Consider the following 21,506-nt stretch of genomic DNA (forward strand, 5'->3'; position numbering starts at 1 on the left):
TGGCCAAAAGAGCACATTATTAAGGGCATTCCCATGATGCACATGGCCACGTTCCCCCCATCCCCTATCCTCACCACCATCCCTACCTCTGCCTGAAGAGGTTGTTGTCGTAGTATCTGCAGGATGCTTTCCTGTCACACTTCTTCTCCCAGAGGATGCAGGTGGTGTCGATGGCACTGCCGTACAGAACAGGTCCTGGCATCCACGCTGCAAGCAGAGTGGCATTATGATGTTATGGGAGCACCTCTGGGACAGACCCAGCCCTGGGTGCTCTCCCCTGTGCTAAGAGGATGGAAAGTGGCTGGGCCTGGTCTTCCTCTCTGTGGCCCATGAAGGATTGGTCCTGCGCAGCATGCCCAGGGCTGGCTGGGTTTGCACCCCACTGAGAAGCAAGAGGATCCCTCTTTCTCATCGCTCTTTGACAAGGGGCCATCACTCATCCCAGGAACGCTGCTCACTCCTTCCTGAACTGCACAGCTATGCTCCTTCCCATGGCTGAATTCCAGTGTGTGGCAATGTGCCTGGCCTCCAGGTGAAAACAAATTCCCACCACGAGAAAAATAACTACTGGGACGAGGGGACTTGGTTCACAGCCACTCGGATGCACCAGAGACAAACGCAGCCAACAGCTGTCCTGGACCTGAACTCATTCCCTCTTTCATTTAGCCATGCAGATGCACCCCATGGAGATGACTCTCACCTCCCACCACGCACAGCCCACAAAGCAGCTTCTTCATTTCCCTTAGAATGGAGTGGAACTCTGAGCAAAGAGCATTTCCACAGCCCTGGGGCTGCTCAGGGGTCCGTGAGGATTCCTAACAGCTGATACAATTTTCCAGGACAGCATCTCACCAAACCTTAACTTACCTAAAACTCTCAGCAGCATGAACTGCATCCCAACTGCAAACGATTTGTCTTCAGGTTGGATGCTCCTGCAGCACGAGATGGAAAGTGTGACGTCTCACAGTTGTGCAAGGATGGGTATTTCCCTCCCCAGCATCGCAAAACCTTGCCGTGCCCGCACCCAATAAGTCATCCTTCTACCAAACCACCAAGGACCCACAGCGGTTCCCCCGTGGGTCAGCAGAAAGGATGCTGTTTCATGAGCTCACCACAGCCTCTTCATCGCCTGGAAAATTTACTCAACTCTGCAGGAAACAGAGTCGGTACGAGTAAAACACAAACAGAAGCCAATATAACTCTGCCAAACACAAGCAGGACAAGGGCTGCTTTCTGTAACCAGAGAAGAGATTTCACCGCTGGGGAAGTGGCTTTCTTTGCAACGTGCCATCCCAGGGTGTATTTTAGTGGCAGATTTCTGAAATAAACCTTTGGGGGCTGTGGTACTGGCCTCCCCCTGGGAGGACCTGGGGTCAGCACACCTTCTCCTCTCTGTTTGGTACAGGCAGGGCTCGCTCACAGCACGAGCAGTGATTTAATATTGCCTGGGGGGTCGAGGTAAAAATAGGTTTTAACCACAGCTCTTCTGTAAAAAGCAGCTGTTCTGAGTGCATTAACCACAGAAATGGGCTGGAAGGTATTAGTTATAGATGATATGCAATTAAACCTCCTAGCTTAATACGGAGCTGCATTAAAAAGCGATAAATCAGTGGTGTAGCCTGTTACTGAGGTATGAGCTGTGGGTGGGGAGAAGGAGCAGGAGGGCTGCTGGGTCAGAGGGGGAGGATCTGAGCATAGGAAGGGGATGCTGAGGGCAAACATGGGGGTGCTGAGAGATGTGGCACTGAGGGATGTGGTGAGCGGGCATGGTGGGATGGGTTGGGGTTGGACTTGGGGATGTGAGAGGTCTTTTCCAACCTGAATGGCTCTATGGTTCTATGAACTAACCCCTCAGCCTTCCTCCCCGCTTCAAGAAACCCTTGCTTTTCCAAATGCAGCTTCTCCGTGTGCTCAGAGCAGTGCTTGCAACCAGCCCCAGACCCCCTGCCCCGCTCACCGGAGGATGAGCATGAAGGACGGCGTGTGGGACGTGCTGGCGAGGATCCCCGCCAGGCAGGAGAGCACCACGAAGGGCAGGAGCAGGTGGGAGCAGCCAGTGCCACAGGTACCGGGCTTGGCGGAGCCCACGAGCCCATTTTCAGAGATGCAGCTGCAGTTGGTGTAGTTCTGCAAAGAGGAGAGAAAAGCTGCTCGGTAGAGGAAGGCAGCGGGGATGCCAGGGATAGCTGCCAGCTGATGTAGGGAAGGGGAGGGTGTTTGGGTTTTGACTGTAAATAATTAGCAGTAATTAGCACTCAACACTTCAGGGAGCAGGAGGAAAAAATAAAGAAGTACAATGAATTCAACAGAGGGCAGCAGGAGATTGTGAGCATACGTGCTCTCCATCCCCAAATCCAGCTCTCCATCCCCAAATCCAACTCTCCAATTCCACATCCAGCTCTCCATCCCCACATCAGCTCTCCATCCCCACATCAGCTCTCCATCCCCACATCCAGCTCTCCATCCCCTCAGCAGCTCTCCATCCCCACATCAGCTCTCCATCCCCACATCCAACTCTCCATCCCCACATCCAGTTCTCCGTCCCCACATCAGCTTTCCATTCCCACATCCAGCTTCCAACACACACCCACCACTGGAAGGAGATCCCCATCCCACCACGTCCCATGGGCATCACTGGGATGTCACCTGCATGAGCAGGTACAGCTGATGGGGAGGAACCACAGCAGTACCTTTGGTCCTTATCTGTGCTTCCAGAAGCACTTGTTTGTGCACCCAACACAGACACAACCTTGTACTGTTTACATGGGCTCCAGCAATGCCCCCCTGCCCCTGCAGCCACCCTTCTGTGCTCATGCTTCCAGCCCCTTTTTTCACGCCTGTTGTGCACTGAAGATGCTTCGGCACAAGTTTATTTGAATGTCATCATTTGTCAGCTGAACGCCTTGGCATCATGCATAAATCTGGATTCTTGGCATGGAAACATCTCACCCACAGCTGATAAAACATTCAGACCCAATATGAGCTTGCTGGCCTGAGCTATGTGTTTTGGCACAAATCTCTGGGAGAGCAGGAGGAGATTGGGTCTCAGCCCCTCCTCCCATCCCCAGGAAAGGGGACTTATTAGCTCAAATTAAGGTTGGGATTTATCTTCTTCAGCCATCTGAAATGAACCAAACCAAACCAGGCTCCTTCTGCACTCATCAAGGGCGATGTGGGTCTCCAAAGGACGGCTCAGCCCCTCCATAGATAAATGCCTGCGATAGCTGGGATTAATTTGGGTCAAGGCCGTTTAAAAAAGTGCAGTTAGATACATTAAAGCTCTCTTGATCTATATCCCACTTCTTCCAGAGTCACAGTAATTTGGGGCACTTGCATAAAGCCAAGAGGAAATGAAGGCTTGGAGATGCCTGTGGTGGTGTCCCAGAGCCACGATGTGCCCCTCTCCTCCAAAACCTCAGAGGATTTCACAGCAGTGTGACCCCATCTGCAAAACTCTCTGAGCAGTGGGGGCAAGCCACAAAGCTGCGGGTGGGCCGTCCCCATGAGACACGTTGTCTGGGATGTGGTGCCACGGGGACAGCAGTGCTGGAGAAATGGGATGAGGAGGAAAACCAAGAGCATCCCCGCAGCAGGATGTGATCTAGGGGCAGGAAGAGGCTGTCAGAGTGAGATCTCAGCTGTGCCCAGCAGAAACATCTGGCAGCTGGTTCCGTGAGAGACAGAAAGGCTCCCATCAACCGCATGCTCAAGAAACATTTAGATACAGCATTGAGAGACGTGGTTCAGTGGGGTTATTGGTGGTAGGTGGATGGTTGGACTGGATGATCTTGTAGCTCTTTTTCCAACCTAGCTAATTCTACGATTCTATGATTCTATGATTCTGTCTTAGTTCTTCCTTATCAGACCCTCCAGTCACCCAAATTTTGGGGTGCCCGGTGATCAGCTCAGATCCAGTGCAGCTGACAGCAGCGGGATGTCCCCATTGTCACCCATGGCCATGCATCATGACCCCATGGCATGGAGATAGCCATAGCCCTGGGTGTCACACATGAACGATCTGGATGGTGAGGCAGAGTGAGCCCTTGGCAAGTCAGCAGGTCACACACAGCTGGTCAGATCGGTGGATGCTCCAGAGGCTGAGGAATGGGCTGCAGGAGCCCCTGGAGTCTGACCAGGAGCTCTCCAAGGAAAGAAGGGAAAAGGAAGGAAGAAATATCACTGGCTTTGATAAGGAGTGTTTGCACGGCACTGTAAAGGGAGTCCCTATTTTACTGTAGTGTGTAGCTATATATAATAATATATAGATAATATATAGACAATAACATGGAGAGTGACTACACAGCCAGGTGATGCTCAGGAGCAGCGCATGTCGAAGGGCTGGAGGTGTCTTTGAGGAGGAGAAAGCAGCTGACAAGGACCTGCTGCACAAGAGGCATGCAGAAGAACACATCTGGGACCAAGCTCTGGCAGGAAATGTAATTGTTATTAAAATGGAGTGTTGTTAATTAACAAAGTGCTGCTAAAAAGTCCCCAGCCAGTCGCACGCTGCAAATATATCCTGCGCCAAGAATGCGATGGAAAAACCACTTACCCTCTATGGATTGCTAATGTTTTCCAGCTAGGTCTTTGAACTGGCAAACATTTCCTTGTTATTTATTCATTGGAGGAACCCAGTGGGGGTGGGCTGGCTCACCCCGTGGTGAAAGCATCCCTTGAGTGCAAGAGGTGTCACACAGGGTGACAAAGGTGTTTATTTAGCCCTGCCCTCACTGCACGTCCTCCTGTGCCACCACAGGAAGCACAGCTAAGAGAGGCGACCTCGCTGGCCACAGCCTGGGGCAAAGGGAAAGCAGAAGGGTTTTGTGTCATCCATGGAAGGTGTCCACTGAAGCTCCTGGATGGTGAGGGAGATATTGTAGATGGGGTCTGTGCTGAGAGAAGCAGTGGTCTCTGGGGTAAAGCAGCAGAGGGGTGAGGACATGTCCTAATAGGATGGGTCTCAGAAAGAATTCTGCCTGCTGCCTTGGCCAAGAACCTGTACCAGCATGGGTTGCGTTGGCCACTGCGTGGCCACATGCCATGCTGTGGGCCTAAGAGATACCATCTGCGAGGAGTTTTCCAAGGACTCATCCCACAGGTCATGCAGGGCTTGTCCCATGCCAATGAACACCTATGAGAACCCATCCGCCTGACCTGAGCGCTGCGTTGGCCATCCCTCATGAGCCGTCCCAAACCAGGATGTGGATGCAGTGGCAGTGACTCACCAGGACTGAGTTGCTGGCAAAACTGACAACACTGCAGCCGGCGTAACAGGGAGAGATGTATTCGATGCCGTCAGAGCCGCAGATGGGGTTGTAGGCTTTCTTGGGGCAGTTACACTGGAGGCTGCACTCCGAGGTGTGGTGTCCAAATTCAGAGCTACAGCAGAAAGAAAATATTAACGTATGGCATTGAGCATAATTAATATATGTCTTCTACATCTACATGTACATTCTACATGTATCATTCTACAGAAGATGTACTGCGTTTATATAGGGTTAGGAAAGAAACACCGATTGCTTAATGCTAAACCTCTCCCATGAGGAGGAACCCATAGAATTTTCACAATAAACCCCCAGAGCCTTGGCTCAATGCCTGGGAAAATCATTCACCAGTGGTCCAACGAGTTGCCCACTTCCTTCATTTTGTGTTCCCAGCCCTAAATGTGGGGTCTTGGGGCTTTGTGAGCCACAGGAGCCACTACAGGGCCCACTGTGACCACAGGAAGGTGAATGGTTTAGCATGCAGAAATTGGGATGGAGACTTTGGGGAAGACAGACGGCGTGGGCAAGGAGGCACGGCGCTCCCAGGACTGGCCCCTGGCCATGCTGTTCACCTGGTGAGCAACTCCCTGTGCTTTCCAAGATGGAATTCTAATCTCGTGCTCCTTGTGCAAAAAAACGCGTTCTCTCAAGTTTCACAACCAGTCAATGAAGCTGGCGTGAGCAAGGACGCGGTAGACTCAGCGTTTATTCACAAAAGCATGAATTCCTCACCTTGCTCTAAGGGAATAAACCCAATTCTGGGTGTTCTGCTCAAGTCCCAGCCCAGCCCCAAAGTGTGATGCCCGTGGCCCCGGCAATGAGCACCCCCGTCCCGCTCAGCTGCACACCTCTCGCTGTAGGTGACGCCGGCGACCTTCTGCGTGGGGCAGCCGAGGAAGACGAGGGGGAAGGCAAGGATGAGGCAGAGCAGCATGCCGAGGATGCACATGGCACTGCACTGCCTCAGGGACATCTGGAACCTCTTCAGGATGGCCCCGCCGACCACGATGCCGACCATCGCCCCCGGGATGTTCACAGAACCTGGGGAAAGGCAGGTCCCACACTTTGTTGTCCGGCCTCCAAACCAGTGGGTTTCGTGGTCACTGTGGGGATGGGTTGATGGCTGGACATGGTGACCTTGGAGGTCCTTCTCCCACCGTCATGATTCCATGACTCTATAAGTGGTCATGGTGAGGATGGGTTGATGGCTGGACATGGTGACCTTGGAGGTCTTTTCCAACCTTCACATTTCTGTGATTCTAGGATATTTAATTTCTGCATAGTGAAACCATTGATACAAAAGTGTGTCCATTTCTGTTGTCATCATTACAAAACTGTGAAGGTTTCCAGCACAGACCTGGAGTTTTGAAAATCCCAACTTATAAAGGCATACTGAAGAAGTGCAGTGTGTTTAATTCATCAAAGGATCAACAAGGAGGTTACCTTCAGCCCGTAAATACCCTATAAATACCCAAGGAGGGAAAGGATATCCGGCTACAGAAAGCTTTCTGTTCTAACAGAAAAAAAAAGAAGCGAGATTCAGCAGCTGGGATTGAAAGCTGTATAAATCCATGTGAGAAATACACTGCACGTCCTTAATGCCAAGGGTAAATCAAGGCTGGGCACAACCCAGTAGGGCACATCAGCGGAGAACACCATCATTTCAGCATTTAACCTTCCTATCTGCTTACTTTCTTCTGATTTATTTTTTAAAGATCCTTATTCTGAGGATGCACACTGCTTAAAATTACGTTTTAAAAGATTCCTCTGTCCTTTATCTAGATCCCTGGGTGCTCCGGCTGATTGCAAGCCTTATTCTTCATATCTTGGTTAACATGACACAGGCAGGTCCCAGCCTGAGACCGGACATTCTGGATACTAAAAGTAAAAGCAGTTTGGTCTCATGAGAACACATCCTGCTTGGAATGTCTTTGTTTCCTTCTTAACAATACCAACAGCAAGAAATTAGCCCAACGTTTACGAGCAATTAGTCTAACTACTGTAAACACTTTGAAGATTAAGAGAAGATTAACACGCTGGCTGGGCTGCTCTCTTGCTGCAAAGCGTCTTTACAATGCACGCGTGTATTTTTGCCATTTTTTTCATTTCATTTTGTAACCACATTCTAAGAGAACCTTCACTAATGATTGATGGCATGCTATCCCTACTGTAGAAACATGCACAAATCAAACGTGATGCTTCTTTGCTCCTCTCATGCAGTGAGTTGTTCTCCTCTCCTTGGTTTCCAAAGAGGAGCTCAGAATCTGGCAAGCCAGCGACACTTACCGATGATCATGTTGGCAAAGGAGGCTGTGAGGGAGAACTGTCTCTCCAGGAACTTCCCCATGAAGGTGGCTAAGCCAGCAACCATGGCTGAGAGGTTGACCTGAGCCAACACCACCAGCAGGTAGACGGGGTGGCGAAGGTTTCTCAGCAGGACCACAGGGAAATCTGAAAGGAGAAGGGAAAGTCTGCTGCATACAGAAGGGAACAGCAAAATATCACCCACAGAAAATGACACGGCTTTGAATTTCTCCAAAATTTTGGGCAGGGTTTTGCCAACCCCGTGGCAGTGGGGTTGGAACTGGATGATCTTCGAGGTCCCTTCCAACCCAAGCCATTGTGTGATCCCATGGAAATTCCTATGCAGAATTAACGATTTAGGAGTGGTGAGCTCTTCCAAAGATTTCCCTTCTAAAAGGGCAGAATGGGTGCTTTCAGCATTTATCATTTCAGAGCTATATTATGTGGTGGATTGGACATAAAGAGATCGGGTCAAAGCATCAGTGGTTGCACACATGTCCCAAGGAAGCACAGCCTCAGTTCCTTTCCCTGAAGCTTTCTGGCATGGACTCTTCCGAAACAAGCATGAAAAAAAGCTGGGAGGTCGTCAAGAGTTAATTTGTTTGTTTGCTGCAGTTGAAATCAGAGTGTCCTTTCTGTTTCGGTAGTAAAGAATCTTCTCTATTGTTGTAATCACTTTCAACTGTTAGGATGCATTTTTCCAAATTACAGGCAACAAACAACACCAGCAGATTTCTCTGAGGCCAAACCCTTGGTACTTGAGCAAAGGCATCTTCCTCATGCTGAAGGGACACTGACACCCACCAGCTGCAGACCTCCAGCCTGGAGCCCCTTCCCCCCCACGCACAGCATTCGTTCCGCTCATGCCTTTGCTTTGCAGCACACAAGCAAAGGGCGTGCATAAAGGCAACTTCCAGGCAAACAGCAGATGAGCTTCCCCGATGAGGGCTCTGAAAGCCAATATGTTGGAGCAGAGATAAGGAATTAACAGGGAGGATTAATGCAAGGGCCTGCCGTAAATTAATGGTGTTAATTCCCAGCAGCTCAAAAACACGGGGACAATCTTTCTATCTGCTCCAGCAGAGGCCACAGCAGGGAGAACCATCTGGTGCTTGCCGAGAGCTGCCCCAAGCTGTGAGTTTGCTTTGATTGTTTTCATCCAAAAAAGTCACACGAAGAGCAAAGACCCTTCTGTGGCTGCGAGAGGGTGACCCATATGCAAAGGCAACGCACGTCTTCTTGGGAGCACTCCCTCCGAGCTCAGCGCTCTGCTCCCAGGGTTGTGCAGAGAGCGGGAGATGTTGGGGCCAAAGGAGGGCTCCAGAGAGGGTCCAAGAGAGCAAGGCCCACGAGACAAGGGCATGGGCAGTGGGCATGGTGGGGATGAGTCAACGGTGAGACTTGGTGGTCTTGGAGGTCTTTTCCAGCCTTCATGATTGTATGAGAGGGCAGTGATGGGGATGGGTTGGGGTTGGACTGGATGGTTATGGAGGTCTCTTCAAGCATTAGGGATTCTATGATTCTATGAGTGGGGAGTGGTGGGGATAGGTTGGTGCCTGTAGCTCCAGGTAGCCAGATACTAAAAGTGAGTGGAATAAAGTCCTAAAAAAAACCCTTTAAAATAATAGTAATAATTGAAAAAAAAAAACCTTGAAACCATCTTTAGGCATCACCGAGAAACAAACAGGTCACGAGCCCCAGATTTTAATTGCTTTGAAGATCACCTTTCATGGATTAATTCCCAAACTGTGCAGCAGCAGCTGAGCATCCTCCCAGGTGTTTTCAGCAGAAGGCTGGAAATTAGCAATGGAAATTAGCAATGGAAATGACTTCTAGCTCTGCTACATCCTGCTTTCCTCGTTGTTGCGAGCAGATCCAAGGGCTCTGAATGGAGCGCAGTAAAAGGAGCAGGGAGCAGCCCAAAGTCACCCAGCACATCTGTGCAGGAGCCAGGACTGTTCCCCGCAGCGCTCTGACTTTCCTCGTCTTGAATAACTCCAGCGAGCTCCAGAAATTGACCTCATTGTTTGGAAAGGTCCCCAGTGCTTTGCCTGAGTGTTTGTCCCGTACACAGCCCCATCCTGTTATTGCGACTGTGGATGGGAAAGCTCTTCCTGTCCTTGAGGCACAGCCCCCAGGGCTCTGCCAACTGCTCCTCACGCCTTGTCCCAGACAGACCTGAAGCCCTGAGGCTGCCAGAGAAAATGAGAATGCGAAGAATCTCACGCATGGGCTTCAGCTTGTCTTCACTTTGAAGCCTTTGTAGGGAAGTCCAGGGATGGAGGTTAGAAACAATACAGTGTGATCCCAGTTTAATCCAGTTCCTGATGGGATCCTGATGCTTTCCGTCATCCCACCCCAAACAGGACACCCATAGCCATCGCAACCTGCAGGAACGCACAGGGCTTCCTGTCCCAGGGGTGATACCCCCCCCGGCCCCCCTTGGAGGCTGATGGACCACCAAGAAGATGAGATCCAACCCACATCTTCCTGCCAATGCTCATCTCCATCTGGCAGCCCGTAGATGAGTTAGCTTCTAACTAATTAACTTCTAACTTCTTTTGGCTTCGTCTCATCTGTCCCCATTTCACCATCGTACACCACCTACCACTCACGTTCCAGATCTAGCAAGGGTTTTGTGGGTGCAAGGATGGCAGTGTAGGCTGGCACTGGACACTGCTGCTGCCCCATTTCTGTAATCAGGAGGTACACATTGAGCTGGTGGGGCTGGTGGTCTTGAGATCATAGAATCACAGAACCATTAAGGTTGGAAAAGACCTCTAAGATCACCAAGTCCAATGGTTCAGATGTCTCAGTGAGGCCCAGCCCTGAGCTTTGCCACTGCTGGTTGTAGAAAACCTTGGTCATTTCAGCAAGATTGCTCTCCTGGACACAATTACAGACTCTTCATCATTTTCAGGACTGAGACTTAGGGGATAAACTCTTGGAAATAATGGATTTATCAACACAGCCCTGATGCAAACCCCAAGCAGAGGCCAGGTACTTCTTCCTCTCCCCAGTCAGCCACAGGGAGCTCATTTTTACTCATTTTTCAGGGGCAGAGAGCAGAGCATCAGTGTGAAAATCCCATCTGAATGCTATAAATCTGCTCCCACGCGACAGCTCCCAGCACTGGTGTGCTCGGTGAATGGTTTGCTAAATGATGGTGCAGCAAAGTCAGTGGGGGAACAGCCCCCAGGCTGCCTGCTATAACTCAGCACTGGGCTGCAAGTGAGCTGCACAAAGAGCAGAATGAAAACCTGCCCGCGCTCATCTGGCTGTGCCTGCCCTGTGCTGACCTTCGTAAAACAAGAGAGCTTCCAATAAACGAAAGGGATAATACATAGGAAATTGACATGGATTGACTGCAGAGGGCCACATTTCTTAGGTAATTGCCCAAGAACCAAATATTTATTTCAAACAAACCAGACCCGTAGCCTCAATAAACCCAAGCCCAGCTGATTCCCTTCAGCTCTGAGAGCCTCCCTGAGCCCCCTGACTTCCAAACATTGCACTGGATTAACTACATCCTGCACAGACATGCAGCTGGTTTTAATTGCTCAGACCCTGGCTGCAGCCATTCCCAGCAGGACAAGCAGGGCAGCTTGGCTGTCACATTGTCACCAGCCTTGATGGACAGGATCTGAGGAGGTTTTTGGGGCAGGATTGCAATCACTTGGAAGCTGAGCAGCAGCAGCTGGTTGCACCCAAGCTGCAAACCCTGCTCTAGCTGGGCGTTGCTCTCCCTCCCCGTGGCTCTGCTGCAGGTTTACCCCCCTCTTTCTTGCTGGATTTGGGTTTCATTTGGGTTCCATTTCCATTTCCATTGACCAGATGAGCCGTAAAGCCAGGCAATGCTGAGTGCTCCCACTCCCTGACAACAAGATGGTGCTGAGCCCCCCCTCACAGGGGCTTGAATCAACACAGAGTGGGCTTTGGGCTGTGTGCAGACCAGGAGATCTATGGATTGAATTTAAGCCAGCAGGATGCCTACCCTGCATCTTGAGAGCTGAACACAGGGAGGAACATCCCTCTTTCCTATTAGCACTGTGAGGGTGGATGAATGGGACACCACCCATGGCCAGGATGGGTGGACGTGCAAGCAGAGAAAACACAGAACCACAGAATAGCTCAGCTTGGAAACAACCTTCCAGGTCATCCAGTCCAACCATCAGTTTGGCCTACTGAGTGCCATCACCAACCCATGTCCCTTAGTGCCATCTCCTCGTGTCTTTTTGATACCTCCAGGGATGGGGACTCCACTGCCGCCCTGGGCACCTGTTCCAGTGCTTGAAGCCATGAGGGATGAGGATGAGGTCCAACACACGTCTCCTTTCCCATGCACTCAACTCCCTCACTCAGACCACTGATAGAAACCTCAAACAAAATCCCCGCCAAGCAGGAGGATGCACAGACTTACGTTTGATGAACTGGAGTAGCGAGAGGTTTTGCACGTGGTCAGACCTCGACCTGAGCTGGCGGAGCATGTCCTTGCTCTTCTTGCTGCTGATCTCCTTCCTGCTTGTCACCTGTGGACAGACGAGGGTTTGTCACCGCCAAAATTCCCACCCGACTCGCCCCTCCCGCAGCTGTGCTGAAAGAAGACAGGAAAATTTCCCTCTGGAATCACGGCCTGGGAGAGACAGACAGCAGCCCACGCTCCTCACAGACAGAGCTTGCGATGCTCTGCGCTCTGCCAGCAAATCCTGCCATCAGGATGAGAGCATCCACACGTTACGTCTGCATTACGGGGCTAAGAGCCAATTTTCCCCCTTTTCCCCACAGGGCTGAATCATATTTCATAAATATCCGTGGGCACACAAACCCAAGAAATGATGTTCCTGGACTGCTGGGGAAGATCTACCTAAATGAGGTGAAGAGAGCTCTCGTTTGGGATGGAGGATGAGAATTTCTCCTAAGTGGAGATGGAGACAGAGATGCAGAGGCAACACTGGGGACGTGCCAAGGGCTCTGGTCTGTGCTGGGCAGCTGTGGACCCCTCACTTCTGTCAGTCTCTTTCCACTGCTCTGGATGATGGGAATCCCAGCTGAATTCTAGCAACTCTGCTCTCTTCTGGTGCCTTTATAGGTTTTCCCCCTGAAGAACAGCAGTGTGGAAGGGACCTCCATTCTGGGGATCAACACAGCTGGAGGGCAGGTGGCTTTGGGTCTCGGTGCTTACAGCCCTAATTTAGTGTCATTTGGTGGCTACAGCATTGTAGGAATGGGATCCACACTCTGCCTGTCCCGTTGCCACCACTCCAAAGCAGAGAGAAAGAGGAGAGGTGCAGAATGGGGTCCTTGGATCACCCCAGCTCCATCCTGACATCCTTAGGAGCCTTCCAAGGGCAGCACCCAACCTCTCTGCACGTTGATCCTACACCAGCAAAAGGGAGGCCAAGGGAGGGAGGGTTTTTTGGATGCACATCCAATCCCCCGTCCTGCAGGTTTTTATCAGGGACTCGTGGGACGAGGGCATGAATTAGGCGAGAAGCGCTACTACAGAAGCGTAACAGCGTGGAGAGAGAGCTCAGGGGGAGTGTAATTTGACAGAAAACCACAGCGTATTTTCAGCCAGCACCCCTGGGAGCCGCGTCTGACATCCCACATCAGCTAACGTGAGTCAGACAAATGAGTTCATTCGACAGAAATTAGATGTTCTGCATTCCCTAAAAGAACTGGATGGCTTGTTGGCTGGAATGAGCTCTTTTCTCTGAAAGCACGGCATTAAGCACTGGAAAGGTCAAGACGTCCCGTGCTGCGAATGTCACCATCTCTTCTGAAGAGCCTCTGCACAGCAGCGGTGGGATTTGTGCAGCTCCTTCTCTGGGTGCCGTTGGTAGAGCTTAGAGACCGATACAACTTGATGCAACTTTTTGAAATGCACTGATAAACATCCAGTTCCTCTCACTTTTCCATCAGGACCAGACAGGCAGGAGCAAAACCCGCAGCGTTTTCCAAATATGAATTCAAGCTGTTGCTCACTGCAGCTTTCCCAGCTGACAGCTGCTGTTGTTCCAGAGTGGGAACAGCATGCAGGGCTCTGTCTGCACATCCATGGCCAAGCCCACATCCCCAGACCTCAGCAACCCCCTTAGTCTTCGTGCAAACGGCTCTATGCGCATCTCTGTACAAGGAGCAAAGCCCTGGAGGAGGAGAACACAAGCTGCTCTCCGTGCATTGGCTCGGACCCAAGATATATTCCTGCTGCCTGAAAGCAGCAGGAAATGCATTCCTGGGGGGGTGAAGCAGGCACACTGGGAAAGCGACTGGAGAGGGAGCGGGTCCTGCCCGCTGTGGGGATTTCGGCGTTGCATCATGCGTTGGCACGTCAGCATCGCTGGGTGAAACAACACAGGTTGGTGGCTCGGCGCTTCCCGGCCGTCTGCTGCGGTCTCTTGCCAAATGAAAACAAATGAGTGTGGGAAATGTTGTGCAGAATGGCCCCATGCTCTGGTTTTTGGTTTGTTTTTTTTTTTTTCGGATTGTTCCTTAGAGGGCTCGATGGATGGGGCTCCCGTTGCGTCCTTTGTTTTTGCAGCGGGGTTTTGCCTAACGCTGTCAGGCTTCTTGGGATGGTGAAGGAGGCAGTTGGCTTTTGAGGGGCTCTTGGTTGGGTTCCCCGAGGGAGCACCAGCAAAACCACAGATTCATGGACTCATTGAGGCCGGAAAAGGCCTCCAAGATTCCCAAGCCCAACCCCAACCTGTCCCACCATGCCCACTGACCATATCCCTCATTGCCACATCCCCATGGCTCTGGAACACTCCCAGGGACAGTGACCCCCCAACTCCCTGGGCAGCTTGTGCCAGTGCCCGACCACTCTTTTGCAGAAGAAATTTTCCCTAATACCCAACCCAGCCCCCCCCAGCGCAACACAAGCCCATCACCTCTTGTCCTATTCCCATGCACAGACATGCAGAAATGAATAAATCACACACAACGGAGCAGGGCTGGGAGCCAGGGGAGGAGCAGGACCTGCTTTGAAGGACAGGCAGATGGAGGTGGCTATTGCAGCCCGGTTTCATGCAGGTATACCACTGGAAGAGGGGATAAATGACCTGCTTTGCAGATTTTCTGCACTTAATCTGGGGTTTCAGGCAGAGTTCCCCTCCGGCTGCGCTGAACCTGCCGCTCCAGGCTCAGTGCAAAGCGAGGTCAGCGAACCTATTTCGGTGCTGCACAAACCAAATGTGAAACCTCATCGCCTGAAAAAGGACCCATTTCCCTCCTGACAAGGTCGTGCTCCCTACAAATGCTCCTTTGTGCCTCTTCCAGCAGACATGGGTCCCCCCGGGCCCCATTTCCTCGAGTGTTGAAATATCCAACCCGCAGCCTTGCTCAGGTGGAGCCACCTGATTATTTTTAGCTGCCTCTGTATTTAACATTCCACTGGGAAAATCCAACCACCGAGACCAATCCATTCCCGTAATGCAGCCACTTCTGCACCGTTGCATTCCGGGGACTGGCCTCCGAGAGCTCCCCAAATCATGTCCTCTATTTCCAGGCTGATGCTTTGAGGTTCCAATGGGGAACTCCTGGGGGCTCGGGGGAGAAAGATTCCCAGCAAATGCTTGGATTCCCCTGCCCCAGCTCTTTAAACTTTGGCCACCATCTGACAACACAAAAGGAGAGGACCTTTAAAAGTTCCCTGTGGGTTATTTTCCTTTTTCTGTGCCCTGGAAGCACACCATGTCACTGCTGGATCAACGTGAGAAGATTCGGATAAATGTGGACAATTTATCCCAGGACAGAAATGGGAGAAGTTATTTTTCACTTCCTCTCCGTTGCACGAGGTCCCCGGGACACAGAAGGACGAGTCACTGCCGTCCCACAGCACTGGAGCTGAGAAGTTCCCTGTTGATTGATGCATTGATCTGTCTGCAGGATGTTGTCCTAGGTTTGCCAGTTCCTGCCCCATGGTGTGAGGCACTGCTGAGATGGATGGGTTTATCCATGGGAGAAGGAAGGTGACATCCCAATCCTCTGCTCTGCCACATAGGTCTCCTACTTTGGTGTTCCCCTTTGTCCTCAAGCATCTCCTCAAGCAATCCAGGGGGCAATTACAAGTGAAACATGAAGAGACAGGCAACAGGGGATGCATCTCACCCAGGGACAAAGCAGAAATCCCAGCAGATGCTCTTTGGCGGCCAACACAGACCCATTGCACTGCTGCGTGCCCTGAGAGCTCCTACGCTTCACATCCCTCCAGCCCTGCCATGAAATGCCCCCAGAATTCACTGCAAAGGAATTAATCCGCTGGCCACTCCTGTTCTCTCCATCCTATCTGCGGTGGCATGGTTCCTTCAATTTTTGTGCTTCCTTACAGCTCTCTTGTTGCAATTCTCCAAGCTGAAGCACCACAAGTGAGGCAGCGGGATGAAGAAGGACCCAACATAAAGGAGACTTGGTCCCAGTCATCTCTTCTGGTTTGCACACACGTGTCCCTCAAATGGGTGGGCTATGCTGGGCTGGGGGCTGACAAAGGATGGATCGCAGCACTGTTCTTCTTCAGCAGTGCCAGTGTTTAAATAAATAATGGGAATCCAGTATTTCATAATTTCAGCCGTTGTTCATGAGAACAACAGATACTCCAGGTCCATCTTCACATGGTGCAGTCATGGAAGGAGAAAGCTTGACGACACGAGGAAGCACCAAGGGTGGTGTTTCCAGGAGAGGTGGGCAAGTGCTGGCCATGCTGCAGTGAGCTGCAGGGAGAACCAGCAGAAGTCGGGATAGTTGGGAAAGAGGGCTCCTTGGGATGGAGAGGTTCTCCACACCTGCAGTGCTGAACAAGGTCAGCACTTCTGCTTTTGTTTCAGGTGGTGAGAGAGCACCTTTTCGCCTTTCAGACCTGGGATATCTGGTACAGCACTGACCAAACTGTCTACTTGGGAGCTTAAGGTCCTGAGAAACGGCTCAGCGCAAACTGGAATGACTGGGATAAAACTGGTCTTGACTGGAAGCAGTATGTCCAAGAAAGACCTTTTCTTCTCATCTTTGACCTGAGATGATGATAACTTTGCGTCTTTTCTGTGGTTGTCCCTCCAGTAGCATTATTCAGGATGCTAGAAATGCACTGATGAGTTTCAAAGCAGAGGACTAAAAAAGCTCTGGTGGACCGATGGATTCATGAAAAAAAGATCAAGGGAGTGAACTCTCATTAGTGTTAACACAAAGTGCAGAAGTCCTTCCAGGAACTCCAAAGGAAGAAGCTGCAAAGATGAAATGTGGCTGTAGAATGAAAAACCCCCATCTCTCTTGGCCAATGAAACAGAGACACTGGGGGTTTGCAGATGATGTCCATTGGGGAGGGTGTGCCATGGTCTACAGGGACCACCAGGAGCTCAGATGAGGTGCACAGGGAGAGCTGGGAGAAAGCAAAATGAAGGCGGAAGGAGAATCAGAGGAGAGAATCAGGATGGAGCCATGGGACAGCCCCCGTTGGGTGATCCCATTGGTGGGAACGAAGTCAGAGCTTTACAGAACCGAGCAGTGCCTGGAGGCACACGCTTCCTTCCTGTGTTGCATTTCTCCCCCACTCTGCCCATCCTTCCTGTAGCGTTTTGCCATACATTCCCAGCTGATGCTCTTTTCGGAGGGGAAGCGTTTCACTAACGAGCTCGGTGATGGGCGCACTAATTGGGCGGCCTGAGGAATGCCGCTGCCTTCAGCTCACTGGAGAGGAAAGGAGCCTGACAGAACAGTGATCGTATTTACACCCTCAAGTGGGCACTGGTTTCCCAAAAGGGAAAGCAATGCCCTCATCCAGCAGCACACTGGGTTGGCTCCTCCCCATTGCCCCACGGGGCTGCAGCATTTTTGGGAACCTAACTGGGCTAGAACACGACATCCTCAAAAAGCTCAACTGGTCCAACTGGTGATGCTTTACAAGGCAGGTGGAGCCCAAACCTTTTTAAGAATCACTCGCTGATGTGGAATTTCCAGCGAAACAAAGAACAGGGTGCACGTGCTTGTTTAGACAAGTATTCACGTTCCAAGATGAAATCTACACGAGAGGCATCCAGACAGGCTGCAGCATGACCGTGACAATGAGAAGAATGCGATTTCACCAACCAAGCTCCTCCATGGGACTCCAGCAGCCAAAAGCATTCCCAGCCTTCCCATGTCATGCCTTCTCTAAAAGAACAATGTGCTTTCCATTGTTCTCTGCAATGCTCTGTTTGCCAGAAAACCAGGACCCACAGCCCGGTGCAGCTCTTGGGAAGCTCACCAGCTATTCCGTGTGCTTGCATGAGCGTGGATGCACTCACCAAGGCCCCAGAGAGATTGAGACCCTGGTGGCAAGCAGGGTGCTGCAACCCCGTGCACAAGTGAGTGCTGAAAAATGGGGTTTGTGACGGAAGTGAGACAAACTACCCACCAGCCTCAGTATTTCAAACACACCCAGGGACTTCTAAAGAAGGCTGGGGACGCGTTGTTCATATTTCCTATGAAACAGGACTGACTTCCTCATCAGATATGGGAAACATGGGCCAGCAGTGCAACAGCTGCCAGCAGCTCCCAAGATGGACAAGGCAGAAGGAGGAGGACCATTGCCTCCCCATGATGGGGAGTGCAGCTGGGCCAGGAGGGTGAGAAAGTAGAACCTCCATCACACTGGGCTTGCCTGGCGCTGTATGTTCCTGCATAGAGGTGCTGCTTTGGTGTCCCACCATGAAATCATCACATCCATTGAGCTGCCTACACATGGCTCGATTTCACTCAGCTGGGCTGTGCTTAGCACAGTGCCTAAGTGAGAACATCCAATGCTGGAGATGAGACCAAACCACAGCTCACATGGAATCATGGGATTATTAACGTTGGAAAAGACCACTAAGATCATCGAATCCAACCATCAACCCATCCCCACCACGTCCACTCACAGAACCACAGAATCATAAAGGTTGGAAGAGACCTCCAAAATCAAGTCCTACCCCAACCCATCCCCACCATTCCTGCGCACAAAATCACGAAGATTGGAAAAGACCTCTAAGATCAGTAAGTCCAATCGTTGACCCACCCCCCACTGTGCCCGTGCACCACGTCCTTCCTTGAGGAATGGCACGTTTGGGTGCAATGCCACAGGGACCACCGGCAGCCCCTCTCCTACCTCTTTTGGCATTTCCCGTGGGAAGAAGAAATAAGGCACTGCGGACACGGCCACGAGGCTGGCTGCCACCAGGAAGCCGAGCCACCAGGCGCCGACCCACCGTGGGTCTTTGTTGGTCAGCTGGACCTCATCTGCAACACAAACAGATGGAAGAACTTTTAGTCCAAGTCTCACAATGCACCAAAGGGGTGGTGCGGAGTGGTCCCAGGCAGCCAAGATAACGGTGCGCTCTGTAGAGGAGGCTCTCACCCTGGGGGCCGTATGTTCTGGGGTCTGAGCAGAAATTGCCTGAAGGTATACTAAGTGAGTCTGCAGCTGATGATAATAAATCAGGAGAAGGTGTTGACTCCCTCCAGGGTGGAGAGGCCTTGCAGAGAGATCTCAACAAATTGGAGGGCTGGGTGATCACCAGTGCCTGGAAGGGTCAGGCTGAGTGTTAGGGAAAGGCTGTGCCCCAGAGGGTGGTGGGCATGGCACAGCTCCCCAGGGCAGTGGGCACAGCCCCGAGCTGCTGGAGCTCAGGGAGTGCTGGGACACCGCTCTCAGCCATAGGGTTTGGGTTTGGGTGATGTAGGATCAGGATCTGAGCTCGCTGGTCTTTGTGGGTCTTTCCCAACTTGGGATATTCCATGATTCTACAGAAGCATAGAATCACCAAGGTTGGAGAAGACCTCCAAGATCATCTAGCCCAACCGTCCACCTGCCGTTAACATTTCCCCACTAAACCACGTCCCATAGCGCAACATCTAACCTGGCTCATGCCCTGCTACCAAATCACAGAATGGTTTGGGTTGGAGGGGACACTAAAGACCATCCAGTTCCAACTCCGTGCTGTGGGCAGGACTGCCACCCACCCAATCAGGTTGCCCAGGGCCCCATCTTGGCTCACTCCTCAGCAACACAGCGCGATGGGGAACAGCCGGCCGAGCGGGGCTGCCCTCACTCACCTCCAGCCACTTTGTCAATGTCAACGTAGAAGCGCAGCATGCCAGAGCCCAGCATGAAGCCCACCCCCGGCCCAACGACGGTCAAGGAGAACAGGATGCCTGCAGGGAAGAAAGCAGAAGGGGGCTCAGCCCTGTGCAAAGGGACCGTGGGGACAGGAGGTGCCCCCACTGTGGGCTGTTTCCCAGCAGCTTTCTCAGCTCTCCCCTATTGAGATCTATCCTATCTCTGGGGGATAACAACCCCATGCTTTCCAGGCTCCTTTTGCAGGAAAGGTTTTGCAAAACTCAGATTTGTCCTGCTACTTTTCTCCAGCCTCCTAGGCAAGATGAAATGCCCCCGGGGAGCAAGATGTGCCCTTTGACATCAGAAATCTAGGGAAAACAAAGCTGTTCGAGGGACTTTTGACATCATCGTGCCATCTGCATTAATCTTCAGTGCCACAGTTTACTGCCTCTCCTTTACAGGGTGAAGGTGATAACAGTTATCAGCAAACCCTTCTAGGTGAATTGCTGATGAAAACAATAAACACACTGAAGGTTCCACTCCCATTCTTTTAAACAAGCTCCAAAGGTCCGGAGCAAACTTTAGAACCGCAGAATTGTTTGAGTTGGAAGGGATCCTTAAAGGCCATCTGGTCCCACTCCCTGCAATGCACAGGGACACCCACAGCTCCATCAGTGCTCAGAGTCCCGTCCAGCCTGACCTTGGCTGTCTCCAGAGATGTGTTATCCATTTGGTATGGTACTTCCAGATGGCAGTGACCTGCTTTTGAGCCATCATTGCAGCCCCATCCAGCTCAAAATGCAGATAATAGATGTCAAAGGGCTTGAAGGACCTGCACGGACCATCTCATCTGTCCCACCACCATGGGACATCCCTCTCATGCATCTGCCCCTGCTGTCCTCCAGCACTCACTGCACTGAAGGATGCTTGCCCACCCTCCTGATGGTTGATCCTGCTGTTTTATCTTCCTATCATTTACCCCATACCTAAAAAAATATCCCAACCTCTCCCCTAAATCACATTTTCTAGCACATCTGGTCTGTCTGCTCTTGCTACAGAGGGTTAATTCTGGTTTCCCCTCTTTCCACCACAGCCCCAGCCTTACCCAAATAGAGGGGGGAGTTCCTCTCGCTGGCAAAGTCATCGATGTAGGAGATTCCGAAGGGTTGGATGGGGACACCACCAATGCCCAGCAGCATCTGGGCGATGAACATGACGAGGAGGACCTCGTGGTTCTCCCTGGCAGCATGGGGGGCACAGATGGAGTCGCTGATATTCCCCAAGGAGCCCGTCCCCTCGGGTTGGCACAGGTCAGTGGTGTTGCTGAACACACCTGTGGGGACAAGAGAGGGTCTGAGGGTTGGTCAGGAGAAAGGAAGAGAGCAGCAAGAGTGATTTGGGTTGGAAGGGACCTTAACGATCATCAACTTCCAACCCCCCTGCAGAGGACGGGAAAACCAGAAATAAAATACTGTAGGGGAGGTGTTTATAACGGGATCTTCATGGTTATACCCCAAATCACCTGCAAATCCGAGTGCTCAACACAGGGCCACCCACACCAGCTACTCTGGAACACGTGGTTAATTGTTTCCCAACCACTATTAGCACCTGACCCCTGTGTGCAGCTGTGAATTATTCACCTATTCCATCTTCCTTTGGTGCCCATAGCTGAAAAAAACAGCTGCTCTCTCTGACGAGACAGAGAAAAGGCATTCATTGGAGGCTCCTACAGGATTTGCTGGAGCTTCGTGGCAGGACTTCATAGAATCATAGAATCATTTGAGTTGGAAGGGACCCATGAAGGCCACCTAGTCCCACTCCCCTGCAATGGACAAGGACACCCACAGCTCCATCAGTGCTCACAGCCCCATCCC

The 21,506-nt window shown here is 51.5% G+C and overlaps 1 protein-coding gene across 1 annotated transcript in view; it reads right to left on the reverse strand.

The window, feature by feature from the left end:
- The window catches only part of SLCO2B1 (solute carrier organic anion transporter family member 2B1), a 41,111-nt gene that overhangs the window by 979 nt on the left and 18,626 nt on the right, over positions 1-21,506 (reverse strand). The window contains exons 5-14 of the mRNA XM_021384180.1: positions 20,738-20,965; positions 19,629-19,727; positions 18,682-18,812; positions 11,989-12,097; positions 7,551-7,715; positions 6,113-6,305; positions 5,226-5,379; positions 1,958-2,127; positions 868-932; positions 87-207 (exon numbers count right to left, since the gene is read on the reverse strand). Coding sequence (XP_021239855.1) covers positions 87-207; positions 868-932; positions 1,958-2,127; positions 5,226-5,379; positions 6,113-6,305; positions 7,551-7,715; positions 11,989-12,097; positions 18,682-18,812; positions 19,629-19,727; positions 20,738-20,965 — 1,435 coding nt within the window. The remainder of the gene's footprint in view (positions 1-86; positions 208-867; positions 933-1,957; positions 2,128-5,225; positions 5,380-6,112; positions 6,306-7,550; positions 7,716-11,988; positions 12,098-18,681; positions 18,813-19,628; positions 19,728-20,737; positions 20,966-21,506) is intronic.

This window comes from Numida meleagris, chromosome 1 (assembly GCF_002078875.1).
Source record: "Numida meleagris isolate 19003 breed g44 Domestic line chromosome 1, NumMel1.0, whole genome shotgun sequence".
NCBI classification, from domain to species: Eukaryota; Metazoa; Chordata; class Aves; order Galliformes; family Numididae; genus Numida; species Numida meleagris.